General features: G+C 35.9%; 1 protein-coding gene across 1 annotated transcript; it reads right to left on the bottom strand.

Moving 5' to 3' along the window:
* Window positions 1-4010: 4010 nt before the first annotated feature.
* Window positions 4011-20789, bottom strand: LOC149409496 (uncharacterized). The gene is made up of 6 exons (XM_089649545.1): window positions 20587-20789; window positions 12950-13140; window positions 11193-11490; window positions 8540-8793; window positions 6946-7101; window positions 4011-4425 (listed from the first exon to the last, which is right to left on the bottom strand). Exons 1-6 carry the CDS (start codon window positions 20699-20701, stop codon window positions 4177-4179), a joined length of 1263 nt encoding a protein of 420 aa, XP_089505671.1. The 5' UTR covers window positions 20702-20789; the 3' UTR covers window positions 4011-4176.
* Window positions 20790-21211: the final 422 nt, after the last annotated feature.

Here is a 21211-nt window from a genome sequence, read left to right as displayed (position 1 = left end):
CGGAGGACACGGGCTCATTTCCCGGCGTGCGCAAGTAAATTTTATTTGACTATTTTTTGTAATTTCACAACGAAATAATTAAAAAATATATAAAGTATACTTGCGGTACGTTCCGGAGTGGAAGATACTCTCAGTATCGCCTTGGTGTAAGTCAACCATTCAGAATTGAAACGTTGCTTTAAATGGTTTTTGCCGTATTTGATGATGAGATATGAATAACCAAGTACTTCCCCAACTTCCTCTTTCCCTTCTCCTTCTTCTTTCCACAAACTTTAGCCTCACAACACACCCCGATTGGGGATGACAAAGTCACACTGGCTCCAGACGGTTGGGAGCAGTCGAGACTGTTGTGCTTTATTCACATTAGGAAAAATCATGTGTAAAATTTGTTTACAAAAATATAAACTAATAAATAATCGAATAATCTCAGATTATACGTTTTTTCATTGCTGAAAGTTGCGATGGCCGAAATATTTAAACACAAATGTACTTACAACTGTTTTATTTCTTCAAATTAGGATCTCAAAAGGCACCACTTAAATTACTTCATGGCTTCAATTTAAATATCCAGAGACTCTTGACTTATGTTCCCAATTTCCTTACATTCTTCACTATTATCAACCTGACCTAACCTAACCAAACCTGGGATTACAAACACAAAAAGCTCATATCATTATATAGACATCGAGGATATGGAAAGGCAAAGAAGAGCGATATCCGTTAGAGCAGGTATGCTGTCAAGGCGTTTTCACTTTTGCAGTACAAATGTGAAAAAGATACTTTTCTACGCATTCTGCACTTCGCTGTACACGTCAGAACTGTGGGTGGATTACACTTTATCCCAACGACATAAGCTAAAAGTCGCTTATAATAATGCATATCGCCAACTATTCCGCCTACCGAGATACTGCAGCGCCACGGAAATGTTCCTGGAGGGACGAGGCGCTTTTCCGCCATCACATGGGAAGCTTATGGTGCAGACTACGCCAATCAAGTAACAAAATCATCACTGCCATGGTTGCCTGGATGGAGTCCCCCCTGATGACCCGACAGGAGACGGTAAATATCCAAATATTCTCCACAAACGGCTGCTTACTTTCATTAAATTACTTTTTTCTTACTTACTTTCAAACTAACTTTTCACCAACACATCGATGATTTAATAAGCAGAGCATACAGGCTTCTTGGCTTCGTAATTAGAAACTCATATCCGTTTCGTAACACAAAAACACTGACGTTATTATATAACACACTAGTCCTAAGTGTACTTGAATCAAACTCGATCATCTGGGCTCCACGTGAATTAACATACACTTTACGCATTGAAAGAGTCCATACATTTTTTTAAAGGTTTTTATTCTCGCGGCTCTATGGACGTTACCCTTGGCTTTACCAATCGATTTATATATTAGGCATGACCAATTACCACTCCCTAGAGACACGTAGAGGTATTGCTTTGCTTAAATATTTTTTTCAACTAATAAACGGTCACTTATCTAATAATGAGATATTGGCCCAATTAAATTTTTTTTACCAGAGTCTCACTACAGGACGTCATCACAATCTTCTATATAGTAGAGCAAGCCGCACTAATATATTTATGAACTCACCTGTGGGGAGAGCTACGTGCTTTTTGAATGCGGTAGATAAAAAAATAGGTTTATTTTTTGTGTCCTATAGCGCATTTGCGAGATTTTTGGCATTGCATATACACTGCATAAATGGTTTAATTATAACGTCTTAGGCTATATTACCTGTAATTGTTATAAATAAATGTACAAATTATATAAATAAATAAAATAAAAAATGTATGTGTTTATCTTTTTTATTTTTTTTACTTAAATTCCGTTTTATTTGTGCCTATCGGAATCCCCTATGTATTGTTATTTTTCTTACTTTAATTATGTATATTATATCAAAATATGGAATGAATTGCATTTAACTACCCCTGTGTACATTCTGGAATAAATTCTTATTATTAAACAAAAAATAAGAAAATATTACCATATAATGTGGGAAAACAGATTTCAAAGTACCCCACAAAAAAATCTATTGTCACAATTACTATCACAGTAAATTGGTTTACCCGGTAATAAATCATTTTAATTCAGGGTGAAATACCTAAAACCAAAAAAAAAAATTTTAAACATCACACAAATTGAAATTGGTCGGGGGTAAACAAAATCATAGAAATACCTGTAATAAATGCCTAATATTTTATAAATTAATGCTCTCACTCGGCTACCTGTAATTGATATAAACTAGAATGCGTGAACTGTATTAAATGTCTGTGTATTTTAATAGACAAGTATCCGAGATGGGACGGACACATAGATTTAGTCATCACAAAGATTAGAACGCTTACGCACATGTGAATGCTAATTAGAAATAGCCTACGTAAAAAAGGACTGAAACTAATTTACTATGCTGTGTGGATCACTACTAGACTATGCATCCTTACGTTGGGGTAGGTGTGCAAAAACTGTTTTGGACCACTTAGCAAAAGCTCAAAAATCAATACTCAGGGTCATCCTCAAAAACCATTTTACATATCACAGAAATGTACTATTTGAAGAGTTACGAGTTGTAAGACATAAGTATGTGAGGAAATTAATTTTAAACAGTTTTCCATCCCTTCTATTGAACACCCGATACTAACGAAAAATCAAATTGTCACTCATAACCAAATTATTCCTCGTTCAAAGAAACTTGTCATTCTTTGAGCAAAAACTATACAACTTTATACCTGATGCTTGGAAAAAGAAAAACACAGGTGTTTTTCATAAATTAACCACTTCTCGACTAAATCAATTATTAAAAAAAGGAGAGTGAACTCTTATTTCAAAAACAAAAACAAAAAAAACACTCTTTTTTTTAAATAATAATTATTTGCATATTTAAAATGTTCATGGTATGCATTTTCAGATTGTAAAACACATTTGTTTGGATATATTCGTGTTATCATATATATCCATTGATGTTTATTAATCTACGTACCTATATATCTGGTAACTAAGCGGCAAGCGGCAGGGGTTTAAAATAACAGAAAAAAATGTATCACAAAAATTATTGCAAAATTCTTTTTAGAAGTCGATCCCCGTGAAAACTAGGTCCAGAATTAATGGAATTTAAAATATATTATACCTACATATAGCTTCGTGTGTAATGTGAACATATTTTTGAAATATTATAAACGCCCACATATATTATGTTCCTCGTGTGTAACGAACTTAATTAAGTCCACTTTATGCTTTAATCCATTATTTTATTATTTCTCTTCTATTCTGAAAATGGAATATAATATGCAATGCAAACACCAGTTATTTTTAACCTTTATAATCTGTACCTATTACTATTATTATTTAAATAAGTTCGCTAAACAAACAACACTTCCTCAATGAACAATAAACCAATTTAATACATATATTTTTTCTTCATATGAAGCGGTTACTTTGTGATGTGACATTATAATTTAAAATTAAACAGTAACTTTGTAAACATCACTTATGGGTAAATACTTAATGCCGACCGGGTTTCGCTACAACCGTAGCCTCATCAGGGCAGTATAATACTAAAAATCTAAAAATTAAATTAACATGTGTAGATATCACGGTAGGTGGACAGTCTGAGCTACAGTGGAAGAGGTAGGGATAGTTGGGAGATTGGGAGGCGAGTGTTCTTTGTCAATAGGGAACAATCTGAGTATAGGGCTTTTATTTAGGTTTATTTGGTTGTTGATGACTTTGCTATTGACGTTTATGGCTTTCCTTAACTCTAACTTTGATATTACGCGCTGTTTTGCCTATGTAAAACGCGGGACAGTCACTACGAAGCGTTAGAGTTAAGGAAAGCCATAAACGTCAATAGCAAAGTCATCAACAACCAAATAAACCTAAATAAAAGCCCTATACTCAGATTGTTCCCTATTGACAAAGAACACTCGCCTCCCAATCTCCCAACTATCCCTACCTCTTCCACTGTAGCTCAGACTGTCCACCTACCGTGATATCTACACATGTTAATTTAATTTTTAAATTTTTAGTATTATACTGCCCTGATGAGGCTACGGTTGTAGCGAAACCCGGTCGGCATTAAGTATTTACCCATAAGTGATGTTTACAAAGTTACTGTTTAATTTTAAAATATATTTTTTCGTTAATGTACTAGTTGTCTTTACTAAACGAAGAGGCCGGAGCTAGTAAGGGAAGGCAGGTTGAGCACAGTATTCTGGAATTCGTTGAGCTCGCAGCAGAAGGAGTAGCCCAGTGTGCGGTTCTGCTGGCTCCAGTCCAGCCAGGAGAAGGCCGCACTGCCCAGGCAGAAGTCCGTGCAGAAGGTCAACTGTTCGGCCTCCGCGACGGTCAGGTGAGGGTTGTTGATACCCACGAAGGCGGTGGCCTTCTTCGTGGTGGTGTCGATCACCACCTGGAAATAAGACAAATAATATATGTGTAACACACAAAAGTTTCGATACAATTTTGGCAGTGTGCAAATCAGAGTGCACTTCCAATCTTACATACTAAATGAGATTAGCTTAACATCGAACCATAGAGTGGTTTGGTCATTTTTGATCTCTTGCCAGAAGATCAGATTCAGTGGACCGCCCAAGACATAGCGAGAGGAACATCTCTAGATGGCATATCGACGCAATGTTGGTAGTCTACAAATAAGAGTGTACTACCCCCCTCTCACATACTAAATGACATGAGCTAAACATAGAACCCCTGCTATCCCTAATAGAGTTAAGTCGCGTTTGAGGTGGTTTGGTCATTTTTGATCTCTTGCCAGAAGATCAGATTCAGTGGACCGCCCAAGACATAGCGAGAGGAACATCTCTAGATGGCATATCGACACAATGTTGGTAGTCTACAAATAAGAGTGTACTACCCCCCTCTCACATACTAAATGACATGAGCTAAACATAGAACCCCTGCTATCCCTAATAGAGTTAAGTCGCGTTTGAGGTGGTTTGGTCATTTTTGATCTCTTGCCAGAAGATCAGATTCAGTGGACCGCCCCAGACATAGCGAGAGGAACATCTCTAGATGGCATATCGACACAATGTTGGTAGTGTACAAATAAGAGTGTACTCCCACTCTTACATACTAAATTAGATGAGCTAAACATCGAACCCCTGCTACTTCTCATATAGACAAGTTGAAATTGAGGTGGTTTGGTCATCTTTCGAGATCAGAATCAGCGGACCACTCCAAAGAGAGAAACAACTCCAGATGGCATCATAGGACCCGTCTAGGGCAAGTGGATGAAGTATGATTAAAGGTACACACACTTTATTATGGTATTAGGTATGCACTTGTGTATTCATTCTGGAAGAAGATGAAATCACACATCTACTTGCTAAAGTAGACGAAGGAAACCGTTATATCTAAATAGTATAAAACAAAGTCACTATCCGAATCTGTCTGTTTATGTGCTTGGTTCTTCTAAACTACGGAACGGATTTTGATTGAATTTTCACTATCATCTAGAAAATTCATCTTCCGGAAGGATTATATAAAAATTTAGCCTGCGTATGTTTGTACTTGCATAACTCGAAAAGTAGTAGAATGATATCGCTGAAAACTTCAAAGTTTGTTCTTATTATTGCCAAGATTGTTTAGCGGATTCAAATGGTAGAATGTGAATGGGAGAATATTGAAGACATTGTGAATGATGAAAAAGTAGGAAACGCCCGAAAAAGATATAAGCAATAGCAAAACATTGCGGGATCCACTAGTACAAGGATAGTGACCAAAAAATCAAAGACAAAACTAATTTTGATTGCCGGTCAAAACCTTTGCAAGAACACATAAAGATCACACATCTGCCCTGATGATGGACACTGTAACGTTGTCCGAAACGTTGGCTAAAGAAAGAGTTTGAGCAACAAGGCATAACACCCCAAAATCAAATGACAAAAATACTTTTGGCCGTGAAAATATTAAATCATATTAGTGTTATAAACGATTACAAACTAAATGAACAAAGAAAAGCATAGCTGTATCTAGAGATTATGAGGCGACGCATTGATTGTATATATCTATGGATGCGTGCTATAAACACGTGAATAGACGTTACCTTGATGTTTTATTCGTTGTTAATTACAAACTGTGAACAGAATAATTATATATTAAAACAAAAACATACCACAACAGGTAGAATCTGTAAAGAAAAACATACAAATAGACGTTATTTAGGTACAGATGCTCAAAACATAAAAAATCGATAATATACATAATTTTAAATGTATTATTTACTGTAAAACAAAGTGAACGTTACCTTGATGTTTTATTCAACATTGATTACAAACTGTGAACAGGATCATAATATTTTCAACCAAAATCACTATATATTATATCGACAGCAGGTACATACATGTCTAATGAGAAATATATATTTTTATGGGTATAAAAATTTATGAATTTAGTCTATGGGTATAAATATATATTTTTTAACTAATTTATTTCATCAAAAAATTACAGAATATATATCATTAGTAGGTTATATATGTATATTATGTAAATTAGTAACAATTAGTAGCAGTTTCTAATGGAAGAAAAAGTAAATCTGTATATAAGAGTGTAATATAGAAATGGCATAATATACTATATTTTAAGTTGTGCATAACCTGCCTTGAGGGAGAATTTTCAGTTAATTATTTCTCGCATTTTGTCTATGGTTTACTTATAAATGTTTATTATAGGTTCCTATACAGCAAAATACAAAAAAAAATACATAAAAATCTAAACGGCAATGGCTGGACAAACCAAATATAACAGGTTTCCAGAACTATGTGTCCGCAGCTCTGCAGGTGGGTCTATACACTATTCCACTTGCTGACTGATGCGTTAGCCTTTTTAGCGTCCTATTTCTATCTTCGCATATTGAAATCTTCGCTACAAATAACCCTGAAAGGAGGGACATGTATCTGTGAAATATATTTACCTTGTAAAAGTAGAGGGGGATAGGAATCATTTTTCTTTCCGCGTAGAGGAACATCTCCTTCATCACTCCGCGGTCATCTCTCAGCTCCAGCGTGCCCCAAGTACCGCTGTAGATCGTAGTGCTGGCCCCCAGCGCAGCAATCCTCTTCCTTAGACTCTGTAATCGAAGATACCACCATCGTGATAATTCACAAGGCTAGGGAACTTCATGGGACATTGTTTTGAGTTAATGTTGCATTGAGGGATGGTTTTGTCTGGTTTGTCAGTAAAACCTCAAATTGTGTTATTTCAGTGTCTTTGATGTAGGTAATGGCCTTATTTGTTATTCTTCATCATCAGATTGGTAACTGGTAACCCACAACTAGCGTCGCGCTCACAGCCGATCGTTCCCGAACTTTTCTGAATGGAACCAACGGTGACCACCTGAGACTGAAACCTTTGAGCAACGAGCAGATAAAACAGATTCACTTCGAATCCCTCGAGTCAGGGGGTATAACTACGATCGAAGATTGAAACCGAAATGTTGTGACGTTATATGTTTGCCTAACTATATACACGAATGAAAAAATCTATGGAATAAACTTTTTCATTGGAGTAAAATATAATAAGTAGACTCCGAATGAGAATTTTACTGTCTAAATATTGGCATATCTATGGTTTTTTAGGTCAAATTTGTTTCATACAAAAAGCCTGAAGTTACCAATCTATAGAAGTTGATTTATGCCTCGAGTATAGAAAATGGTCTGTGCCACGTTATTATTGTAATATACTAACTTGTGATTACAGATCAACTAAGTTTAACTTATTGAAGAATTACATGATCCATATTTAAACAAATATTACCAAGTACTTGTAATTAAAGAACATTTACAGTTGTTTGATTATTGAAGACTATATTAGCGATTCTCAAACGAAAATGTGAAAGAGAAAAATCAGACAAAGATACGGTCGCATCTAGGACTTGAACCCAGGACAATCACTTTGCCAGGGCGCCGCTCTACTAACTGAGCGAATGGACTTACTTAACTGTATTGTACTTCGAATAAGACCAACCGGCATTATCTTCATTTTCTCTCACAATTTTATTGGTTGCTATCTTTATGTATGATCCCAAGATTTAACTCGTACTGTCTAAATATAATCTAGACAGTAGTTAGTTAGGTAGTTCTTATTCGAAGTATTATACAGTTAAATATGACCAAAGGAGATTGGGTCCCATTAGCTCCATTGGTATAGCGTCGCCCCGACAAGGCGAGGGTTCTGCGACCGAATCTTTTTCTGATTTTTCTGTATCATTTTCGAATGGCAAATGTTGTCTTCAATAATTCTTCTCTCAATTGAATTATTTCAAGTAATCCGGGGTAACCTATTACAGAAGTTTCTATTTTTGTTAAAAAGTAAGTCTGCGGAACTTCTACGACTTTCCACGGACGTTATCCAGGAAAACGAGGCTGAATCTCATTCGTTTCTGATACCTGGGATAACGGACTTGAGAGGCATACTCCAAACAACTGTGAGAATCACGTCTTCCAAGGGAGAGAGAATCCTGGCAGTGGTTTCGTTTCCTCCATCCTCCAATAAGGGTTCAATAATACCTGTTCCAGGAGTTCCCAGTTACCGCTGTTAAACTTTTCCCACTGCGGCGCTGTGTTGACATACTGGAAGGTGGTTCTCTGTGAGGTGTGAAAAACGAAGTCCGAAGATGCGGCCAGCTGCCCGGGGCTGAGGTAGTTGCCCTTCAGCAGGTAGAGGGAGCCAGTCCAGCCACCCAGTACTGAGTCGAAGTTTTCCAGCTGAGACTGCTCTGTGTACAGGGTGGTCATGCTTAAACCAGGGAAGTATGCGCCCTCTGTGGAAATGCAATATGGATTATTTTAAAATTGGTGACGTCGCCGCACCCTGCTATGTTCCCACACAAGGCTCGGGATAAAAAAAAAGAATTTGCATAAATAATTAACAATTTGGGAGGCTGGTATGGGTACCGCTACCCCATGAATTATTTATTGGATAATCAACATCTCTGCCATAGGTCACTAAAAGTGGTTCGTTTTGTTTGGTGACTTAGCAGGGGTGCCCGGGTTTGTGGGGTGAGATTTGTCTAGGTCTTAGTGGCGGATGCGTTAGTCCACCCACTACGTGGCGGATCGGATCGGGAGAGACTAGATGAGTGAGACCTTTTGACCTCTCCAGCCAAACTCTTTCTCGACCCTGAACCGCAGTGGGAGAGATGTATTCATACGTCACTTCTGGACATATTGACCTCAGATTCCTAACCACACCTCATACCATTTTCATTCCCAGAACTTATTTTCCTTTTTTCCCCATTAATACCCTCCATACAGCATGCCCAAGTTAACAAGGATTTTTCCTCAGGGCTTCCTGTGTGGAACTAATATCTTAAAAAAAATATTCGTACAGGTTGGATACGTACTGTACTGATTACTCGTACTGATTCATGGCGTGCATAAGTAAACATATGCTTCAGCCCCTTTTATTAAAAACTGTATATTAATTTTTTTATGCTAATGTACATATTCACATGAATCAACAATAATTTTTTTTTTTTTTTTTATTAACGACAATTATAATTACAAAGTTAAGTATATTATTCGCAGTCCTCCTCACTAGGTATTCCTGTTGCGAGGCGGACTGTAGGTTTTTGTATAGGTGTAGATCGTGATTTCCTTGTTAATTTCTACAAAAAAAATTTAAAAAATTGTCTTCACATTTGTTCAGTTCATAATTTTATTGATTTCCTCATCTTCATGTTTACTTAGCCATAATTTGATGTTGTTTTTAAATTTTTGTGTCTCCGTTGTGTTTTTGAGTTCAATTGGCAGGGCATTATATAGTTTTGTAGCTTGGAAATGATGATTTTTCTGGCCAAAAGACGTATTTAATTTTGGGATGTTCAATAGTTTTGAGGATTTCTTCCTTGTAATATAGTTGTGTTGGTCAGCAGTGGGAGAGTTAGTAAAATGTATGTATTTCTTTAATAGTAATCTTCCAATTACATTGGAAGATTTAACTAAAGAAATACATGGCGCTCTTAAAACGTGTAAGTTATGTAATGAATGGTCAATTACACTCATAACGCAAATCCGACAATTCGCGTAAATAATGCATAGTTTAGTCAAAATGAAGATAAAAAATTATTATATGAACGTACCGAGATGATATGGAGAGTGACGTTGTGATAATATAATGCCAAGATAGTGATATATAGGTTATCCGTTTAAGAAATTTTCCCTATCTCAACGAATGGATTGATATCTGTAGATTACGCAATATAATTCCCGTAAACTCAGAAATAATGATTTACTTTTCCTCAATCAACACTTTACAAATTCTGGATACCATTCACCAATGTCCAGAACATCCAGACTTGTCAATTCAAGTCAAGACCTTGAATATTTTGGTGGAACTCCATCAAAACTTTTATCTTGTCTTGACTTGATATTATCTCTATTATTTTTGTGCCCTATTTCAGTCATAGCTTTTATCATAGAATCTTTTGTTGTTTTAATTTTGTGGAATATGTAATGTGTTAATTGGACTTGGTCCGTTAGTAAATAAATAAATAATACCGTCAAGTTGTTTATGTAAAAAAATTTTTTTTTTACACATTTTATGTTTTTTTTACCCACCATGTTACGGACAGATACTCTCAGTATCACCCTGGTGGACCAACACTGATATTTGAAACGCTTCAAGAAATGAGTCTCCTGAAAGCTATATACCATATTCCTACTGAATCTGGGAAGCCTATTTAAATACAGTTACCGATTATTAAACATTATTATTTACTCGTGAAATGAGCCTCGTTCAATCTAGATGCCATAGTTCTACTGACTCCGGGAAGCCTATTTAAATACAGTTACTGGTTATTAATTATTATTATTTTCTGTATATTATCAGAAATTATTATCTTTTCAAACTATAATCATCTGAAAAACGTATATACGAGAATGCTAATAAATTAGTGAATAATCTAAGACGAAGCGTGTTTTTACTTCTTCAAATTAGAATTTCTGATTGTATTCAGTAGGCACTACTTAAAAATTGGTTCAAAGCTTCAATTTAAGCAGTCGGACACTTTTCTCTCACTGTTCTTAAATTTCTTCCCCTTTCCACTCTATTTAGCCGCATAACATCCCCTATCTCGTAAGCCAAAGTCATACTTACTCCGCGAAGTTGGAACTACTGTGCAACATTCATATGATTAAAGAAAACTATTTAAATACTTGCGTTGAAATGGTGGAGGGCTGCTGACATTTTGTATGACCAAGTTGGTGGGCTTCTGAGTGTAGGTAACGTACTCCACTCGGCCTCTCACCTCAGTAAGGCAGGCGACATAGCTGTTAAAAGAGGATGTGTGGATCCCCACCTGAATCCTGGTGCTAGACTGGGAGGAGGCTGACTGACAGTAGCTTGACGTCACCACCTTGGTTCTGGGGCCGCAGGCACAACTGATCTCTCCCAGATCTATTGTGCCCTGGAACCAGTCCGGGCTGGAAAAGTGCGTTCCTTCCACGCACATCACAGTCTGGAATGTTCAATATATATTTAACTAAAACACATTAACACAGCAAAGTCCTGAGGATTATAATGGTTATAACGCATACATCGTTTTCCATACCAATCGTTCGTCACTAACACTGCACAATACGAATACTAGGTAAGACTATTTGAATGAAATGGAACAACTTTGTATTGTATTGTATTTTTATTTTATTTATTTATTTATTTATTTGTTTGTTACAAAAATATTACAGCATAGATTTTGACTGTCCAACTAGGAAGGTCTCCCGTTCTAGGACAGTCAAATTGACAGTGAATATACTGGTGAAATCGCCGATACAATTTATTTTGAGAGATTACAAGAGTGAAAGCGAGGATACGTGTAGCCTTTATATTACTATATTTTAATACATAATAAAATAAACAGTAAAATAATATGAAAATAGTAGAAATAAAATAATAATAAAAATTAAAGAAAATAAAATTTAAATAAAAATTTAAATTTGTAATAAAAATTTAAATTTGTAAACATAAGAAATAAATCAGGCGCTTGTATCACATAATTATTATACAATATTTTTAACATCTTATTTTTTAACGTAAAATAAAATGAAAATAATAGAAATAAAATTAAAATGAAAGAAAATAAAATTAAAATAAAAATTTAAATTTGTAATAAAAATTTAAATTTGTAAACAGAAGAAATAAATCAGTATTATTTGTACTATCCTCGATAAAACTACGGCAAACTGAAAAGAAAAATTTAAACGAAGAAAACTACGAATTCAGAGGTCTCGGATTCAAATCCCGAGATGAAACTCCCAATTAAATCAAAATCTGTATTTCCTCTATTTTTTGGCTTAATTGTGTAACAATTTCAGTACATATTTAATTTTTGAATAATTCATAATCAAAAACTAGCCCTAAATATCTATTTAACTAAACAGAATGATTTTAATCATTTTTTGTGTATTGATAGTTAACTGTTTGATGTTATAGAATTTAATTTCTTGATATTTACTTATAAAGGGTGCCAATTTATTTATTTTACACCAGTCGTGTCGGTTTTTCAGATTATTATGCAGCCGTATAGTTTGCTTTATTAATTTAATAAACCCTTAGGTCGTCAGCACAAAGCAAAATATCAACATCGTAAATAAAGCAGTAACAAAAGCATTAAATGAAATGGGCCAAGGTGCAATCCTTCTGGGACACCACTTATTGCGATAAAATTATATATGGTAGGTTCATGTAGTTAGAAATAATTAGACGTTCTTAGGTGGGGGAAGTAGGGGTGGAAATGTGGAGGGGGATGATGGGAAGAGTTAAAAAAACATGGCTTCTTTATAACAAGTAATAAGTGTACATTTTAAAATAAAACTCTTGAAAAACCAAAATAAATAAATTAGGATTTTATTCGCCCATTCCGAGAATGAAAACGTTAAACGGTAGACATGGAAAAGACTAAAAAGACAAAAACTAACCGCACTTTCAGGTCTCTCATCAGTGAGTGGCTGAAGCAACTCGCTGCCCAGACACGTCAGGACGATCTTCTCTCCAATCTGAAAGTCCAAGTACCCTGAGGTGCCGTTTGTGGTTAGCGGAGCACCGGTGGTCTGCAAGCTGTATATTGGGACGCTGGCACTCAGACTGGAGATGGGGACTGAGCAGCCGGCTGTTAAGAATAAGGTGGTTTAGTTCAAATAGTTGTCACGTCTGAAGTCCCGTTTGATGTCCCGTCTTATGAGCATGGACCCTTGTCAATCACCAGGGCTATTATGGGGCTAAAGCAAGCAGGCATAATGTGTAAAAAACATTGAAGAACCTTGTTCATGTTGTCACGTCTGATGAGCAGGTTGCGCCGGGTGGAGATTCGACAGATGGAGTGCGAACGAGTGCGCGAGGCCATCCTCAATTAATCAGCTTCCATTTAACGTCTAACGGAACAATGATGATTCATCTTTGTGTCGCTTCGACAGCATGCTTGGTAATCCAGTGTAGTCCCCAAGGAATTACGCCTCACAAATAAAACCATTTTTACTTTCAAATAACTGATTTTATATTTTAATCTCTTCGAACAATACCACTCGAACAAAGAACCGGCTGATCTCGCGCAGGAGTCAAAACGTCTGGTTTATGTTTGGTTAATTTACACGGCAAGTCTCCGAACGATCGGTTCATGGTATTTGCGTGCTCTTTTCCATTTTTGTACAATCTTAATTTTTTCCCGCAAAACGCCACGCACAACGCGGAATCGTACTCTCCCGTTTTTGTTCCCGTATTGTTCCAATCTAAATCTACCCGCGTTATTCTGCCCGCCCGTCAAACCGATCGCAGTGCAGCCACCCGAAAAACTCTCAACAAAACAATAATCGGGCACTACCCTGGCAATCCAAACTTGCACAATTCTTTTACGTTACAATTCCCCGCAACCCCCGGAAATTTTACGCCGCGAAGTGAAGTAAAATTACCTTAAAACAAAAAAAACAAAAAAAACACGCAAATACCTTTCTTTCCCGCGCATGTACATAAAAAACAAAGCTAGTAGAAATAAATAAGTTTTTACAGAAAACCATAAAACTAAACAAGTTATAAACTAAGAAAACGAAAAGAGAAAACCAATTCGCAGATTGGTGTTGCACAACCGATATTATTATCAATATTTACATGGGGATTGTACCTTCACTTTTATATCTCTAATATGAGATTCGCAAACACTTACTCACTTATCGAGAGACAATCTCTCTGAGACACCAGTGAGTATGGAGAACTCAAGCTCCCACTTTATTCTTTGAAGAAGAAAACAAAAACACATATATATTTTTAACAGAAAATAAATAAAGTAACTACATAAACTCTCTTTCTCTCCCTATGTTTATATAAAACAAATTTACCATTCTAAGATAAAAACTTGAAACAATAGAACTTAACAAAATAAAAATCCACCAAATCTCTAAGAGATCTTCACTAAATCGATTACAAAATTGATGTAAAAAAATGTTCAGAGCAGGGTTTACATAACTTAATGCCAAGAATTTTAGATGAGGTTTTACAATCAGAAGATAAACCCCTCTATCGTGGTTGAATCAAGGTTTACATATAAAAAATACCTAGCATATTCTCTTCGAATGAACATTGCTTGCTCAAGAAATATGACTAAGGAAGTAGCCTAGATGGCATTCTAACAAAAATTTCACTTACCATGTAAGCAAAGAGTCGAAATTTCTTGGACAAACAAAATATAATTGGTGTTCAACTATGTGCTTTAGATAATTGACACAGGTTACGAGGTGTACGAGCACAATTCAAGAGATCGACACTTGTACTACAAAATTTACAGCATAACACTGGTACTAGCAATGAGATACTTATGCATATATTACTTATAACTAACCAAATTGTACTTATGACTAACAAAACTGTACAAAGACACACTCTTACGTAGCAGAGGTAAAGTGATAATATCCAGACGGAATTATGTAATAGGTTAGCACGCCAAAGCAGTATGTACTTCCCTTTGTTTGAAACAACACAATTTGAGAATTTCCTTAAGAAACTAAGACTTAAAAATATATATATTAAACTAAATATATTTAACCATAAAACTAGTACATTGAACAACTAAAATAGAAATTACATAATCTTGTGTATGAAAAATTGCTCAATTCTTTCACACACAAAAAAAATAAGAATCCTTCTTTCCAAGTCCTCTGGAGACTCTTTGGATACTAATAAAACTTCGATACTTGACAAAAGTATAAGAAAACTCCAATGAACTTGTGGAAGAAGGGTTCAGACCATAGGATAATGACAACCAAACTTATGTCCATTATGCTGACGGAACGTACCAATGTGTGTGTGTGCGTGTGTGCGTCGCACTAATAAGCTCACAACAGTAAGAAGACGAATCGTCTCATTTAAAATGAAAATTACTCAAAACGTAAATAAGAATAAATCTCAGTAAAGTTTAAGTGATAATAAAGAATTAAGACCTAAACTAAATTAATGGGCGCCACTGATCACACGGATCAGAGGAAACGACATTCATTACAAACGACGTCTCCTAAAAAAAATTCATTAGAATTTGGGAAAAAAAAAAATATATATATATATGAGATAGTAAGAATGAGGAAATTTTGTGAAATTCTAGTCACAACCTCTTGAGGGTACCAAGCCTCAAAAGCAAGTCACTAGAAAAACACTGACGAAACAAACGGAATAGTATGCAGGGTTGGTAGTCCCGCACACCATCACGTTGGTTTATCCTGTTGTATTAATTCTGTGCTGAACTAAATGAGTTCGACCCAATCCACATTTTTCAAAAGAAATTGTGTTAAATTTATCTATGACAATATTTAGCCTATGATTGTCTTGAGAGTTCAGTAGGGAAGCTAACATGATTTTGCGAATTTCACCTATAGTATTCTCAACATCACGACCACTGTTGGCTTTTGAAAACAACTGAGGAGCGATGTCAAACTGTTTCCAAAAGTCGACTCCCAAAACAATCACAGGTGAAAGAGACGGAATAACAAAAAAGGTAATATATTTCTTAATATTATTATAAGTAACAAGTACCCGCATAGTACCAATTACATTTTGACGTACCCCATCAGCGGTGGTAACGTACGATTCTAACTTATCTAGACTAAACCCTAAACTAATAAAGAAGTTGTAAAGAGAACCGCCAAAACAACTGACAGTCGCACCACTGTCCAACAGACCCGAAAAGACAAGATTTTGAATAGAAATATTCGCATGAGGTCTGATGTCCTGTCCAGAACTAGCCATGGGCATGCATGCGTCCATGTCACGCCCGAAGAACCGGTTACTGGAGCTATCAACTAAGGGTGATGATCTCCTGGCATCCTTGCTAGCAGGACGCAGAGGATCACACGCTAGTTTTTTGGGTTTGTGCGAGCGGAGTCATCTTTACGTTTACCAGAATTTCTCTGAGATTCAGAGTTCCATAGCCTACAAAATTGTTTTGTATGACCTTGCCCCTTACAATAAAAACAATATAAAGTTTTTCTATTATTAGAAGAAGAAGATGAAGTATGAGTTGATGAAGAGGAAGTTGCTTGAGAAGAAGTGAAATGCGGTAAGGGTTTATCTACTGAGAGCTTTTCAAATCTCCTACACACATTTACCAAAGAAGTTAAGTCCTTTTCTGCAAAATATGCGATAGCCAAGGCATATTTAGGTAACAGACTATCAGAAACTAGGTCTACCAACTGTTCCTCCGTAAGTGGAACGTTTAATCTGAGATTAGTTAATTTAATGTCCTCGACGTAATCCACAACACTTTGATTAAATTTTTGTTTCATTGCGAATAAGGCTTTTAGGGCCTCTGTTTGGTTAATATAACGGTCAAAACGTGCTATGAGGTGATTTCTCAACTCAAGCCAAGATAAAGAATCTTTATAAATTGTCCGATACCAAGACAGAGCTCTCCCCTCCAGAAGATCAGCAAAGGAAATCACAACCGATGACAGTTCTATATGACGGCATCTAGATAACTCTTCCACACGTTGTATAAAATCCCTAACATCAGAAGAACCCGAAAATTTAATACCCCAAGAATGTACGGACGTATTTGTATTTGCAGATTGATAATAATTATTATTAACTATGTTTGTAGTCTGATTCGCATTATCACTATTGCCTTCATTTTGTTGTGAAGAATCACTACCGGATTGTTTAAAGCTCTTATTATACATACGAGCCTGTTCCCGCATAGCTGACAATGTACTTTCTGGAGTGATATTCACTTCAGAAAGCATTTGTATCATCTCCTCCTTTGTAGCTCCGTTTATATTAGAAATCGCCATTTTGATTGTAATGAAAAAACAAAATTTTGAGAAATTTTTCAAAAAAAAAATTATTTAAAAAACAATACCTCTGAAATTTAAAAAAACAGTCTGGTACACTAACACGTTACCGCAAGTCGTAACAAATGTGTTCAAATTCTTTATAAGTGTATAGCTCGCATTTACAAATGTAATGACATATCAAATGATCGACAATAATAAACATTATCGCTGTCACTATGTTCAAAACAATATCAACTGACAGGTCCGTGTTACCAGTGGAATAAAACAACGGTACACGAATATCAATTCAGTAGTTAATTAAAAAAACATATATTTCAAGCAAATGAGCGAACGAAGCTAGTTCACGTCAAAATTGTACACCGTCTACCGAGCAAAACATCAATGTAAAGCGAACGAAGCCACAACGCAACCACAATGCACACACATAGGTACTTCGTAATGCACATCATATCTATACATTAAGCATATTATCAGAGAATTTATACATTAAAAATGATTAAATTACAATTTTTAATCTTAAATTTGATACGATAGAGAATATCCCCTTGCCATAGGCTTAAATACGAGCACCTAAAGTTGTTTTAAAACTTTATTTACGTTGGAGCGCCAATGTCACGTCTGAAGTCCCGTTTGATGTCCCGTCTTATGAGCATGGACCCTTGTCAATCACCAGGGCTATTATGGGGCTAAAGCAAGCAGGCATAATGTGTAAAAAACATTGAAGAACCTTGTTCATGTTGTCACGTCTGATGAGCAGGTTGCGCCGGGTGGAGATTCGACAGATGGAGTGCGAACGAGTGCGCGAGGCCATCCTCAATTAATCAGCTTCCATTTAACGTCTAACGGAACAATGATGATTCATCTTTGTGTCGCTTCGACAGCATGCTTGGTAATCCAGTGTAGTCCCCAAGGAATTACGCCTCACAAATAAAACCATTTTTACTTTCAAATAACTGATTTTATATTTTAATCTCTTCGAACAATACCACTCGAACAAAGAACCGGCTGATCTCGCGCAGGAGTCAAAACGTCTGGTTTATGTTTGGTTAATTTACACGGCAAGTCTCCGAACGATCGGTTCATGGTATTTGCGTGCTCTTTTCCATTTTTGTACAATCTTAATTTTTTCCCGCAAAACGCCACGCACAACGCGGAATCGTACTCTCCCGTTTTTGTTCCCGTATTGTTCCAATCTAAATCTACCCGCGTTATTCTGCCCGCCCGTCAAACCGATCGCAGTGCAGCCACCCGAAAAACTCTCAACAAAACAATAATCGGGCACTACCCTGGCAATCCAAACTTGCACAATTCTTTTACGTTACATAGTGTCCAACCAAGGTTCAAGGACCCTGCCATTTGTGGTCAGTGGAGCCCCGGTGGCCTGTGATCTGAACACCGCGGCGCTGGCACACAGCCTGGATATGGAAATCGAGCATACGCCTGTTATCGACAGTCATTTATTTATTTATTTACTGGACAATTTTTATAGCGCCGTTTTCGTGAGATATCACCTCAGGGGCGCTTTACAGTTGATGCAGGTATTACAAAAAAATATAAATATTACAAAAATAAATTGAAATTAAGTTTAATAAAATGAAGTACAGAAACAGGTAATGAAGTACAGAAACAGGTGACACGAAGATGGAGACTCTGAAGAAAACTGGACCAGCTGCTGCAGCGAAAGAGTGCACCGCGTCCACCAGCAGTGCAAGCACGAGGTTCGTCATCCGTCCAGGTATGTGTCTGCTGCTAATAAAGAGCTGACACAATATTCTCACATAGATACAAGACCTTGGCAGCAATGCTGTGACATTTCACAAAGATAGGATGGAGACTCCGCAACAAGAATTATTTAATTGATTTATTGAAAATATTGTCAAAAAACTTCCAATAACGTAAAACCGTAAGTTTTAATTTTAAGACATGGAATTGATTGGGGCTATTTTTTATTTTAGTGGGACCATGATATTCGAAATGGGTTATGTTATGAGGTTAAAGGAAGTAAAGAAGGGCAGGAGATGGTAAGAGGAAGGTTGGTGAATAACCGTACTTGGATCTAGTCTCCATACACGGCTTAAGCCATTTTAAGTAATATTTCGATTATGAAAGGTGGTATGCGACAACAAAGGTATTTTTCACTCTGAAACGTTGTTAAATGCTTTTTATCGAATCGATTATTGCTTGCTATTTTGAGATTTTGTGAAAATCTTCAACGTAATCCCTTTCATGGCGGTTGGAGTGTTCGACTGGTTAGTGGTCGAGTAAAATCCGAATAAATATTGGCAAACCGAGTGCAATGGTGGAGGCAAATGTGTTATTCTCTGGCGTACATCCAGAGATCATCAGCTTGTCGTTGAACATAGTTTCCAACTGAAGGCCTAACACAATAGAGGCTCTGTCAAAATCACCACCACACTATGGATGGGTGGATGAGTTTTCTATCGTCGACTACGACTACGATTCGATCTAGAAACCTACAGAAACCCAACGCATCGCCTTAATTCAAGTAAATTTCACTATGTGGTCAGCGGCTATGAAGCTTCAAATTATTTATGTTGTTTAAATGTATAAAAATATTAATATTTTATTTACACAACTGAAGGCCTAAGGCATGTTTGGTGATCAGATTTGAGTAGCCAGGTAGGTCTATAAATATTATAATACTGTAAAAATGTATGAAAATATAACACATACACATTATTTTACTGTACGAACTGCAAACATTCTGTGATTCTACAAACTGTACACATTATATTATTTTAAAAAAGTCATAGTAACAAGAAAGCATGTAAGCACCTATAAAACAAATTGAAAATAAAACATGAAGTAGTGCTTTCAACTAAAAACACATTAAATATGGTGATATTATTTGCGGTTTTCACATTTAAATATTTTGAAAAGTTAAATATCGAGATATCCATTTTAATTAAAAATTTTATTACTCTTATAATATCACCAAATTTTTAACCACTCGAGTGCTCGCTTTGGATTGGCGTTCGGGTTGGAAATCTCTCGCCCTCATTAAAAAAAAAAACATACCTCTGAATTTTAATACTTAGACATATAAACTAATTATATTGCTATAAAGCCAATAAATTCACCTTTATTAAATATTTTTAAATATATATTAAAAAAACCGTAAACCCACTAATTCCGCGAGTCAAAAACGGCATACCATGGCGAGTGATCACTCATTCCGTTTTGAAAACTCGGCAAGTAAAAAGACATTTTTAACAAAATTTGAAAAGCAGTTTAAAATGTGAAAACAAAAATATTCTATTCATTACCCCTTAAACTGAATTCATCCAAGTCTTCCTCGTTCACAACGTCCAGATCTAAGTCGTCGTTTGCTATCACCATAGCTACAACGGCTAAAATTGTCAAAAACCAATTTATCCACATTTTAAAATTGATACCTTATTAAATAAATTTATTAAACAAAAACTTATTTTATTTTTTTTTACGTTAATCGACGGCAGCCGACTGTGTAGTGAATGATGATTATTTATGAAATTGATTGATATATAAAATGTCGCCTGGTGAAAGCAAAGTGTTATTGTTATCAATTTTACGATGAAATAGGGCGATTTAGATCTAATCTTTAAGAATGTGTTTTTGTGTCTGGGAGATCGCAATCATTATTTAACTGTATTTTTGATAATGAAACACGTGCTAGGTAAAACTGTACCGTGAACTGTACTGTAAACTTTAAACTTACTGATATGAAAAACTGTTTATTTATTAAAAATTTGGTCAAATTATTCGATTTCCTGTTAAAAACGAGACTGCAGGCCTTCAACTAATGAATTGTCAGAGTTCATAACAAAGTATCAGTAAAAGCGAATGTTTTGTAAGGACGGCGGAACACGTGCGCGTACAAATATTGACATTGATATTGACATATTGATATTA

Source organism: Hesperophylax consimilis, chromosome 30 (genome assembly GCF_061612785.1).
Source record: "Hesperophylax consimilis isolate HC1 chromosome 30, BYU_Hcon_1.0, whole genome shotgun sequence".
Classification (NCBI taxonomy): Eukaryota; Metazoa; Arthropoda; class Insecta; order Trichoptera; family Limnephilidae; genus Hesperophylax; species Hesperophylax consimilis.
This window is presented reverse-complemented; position numbering and strand designations above follow the sequence as displayed.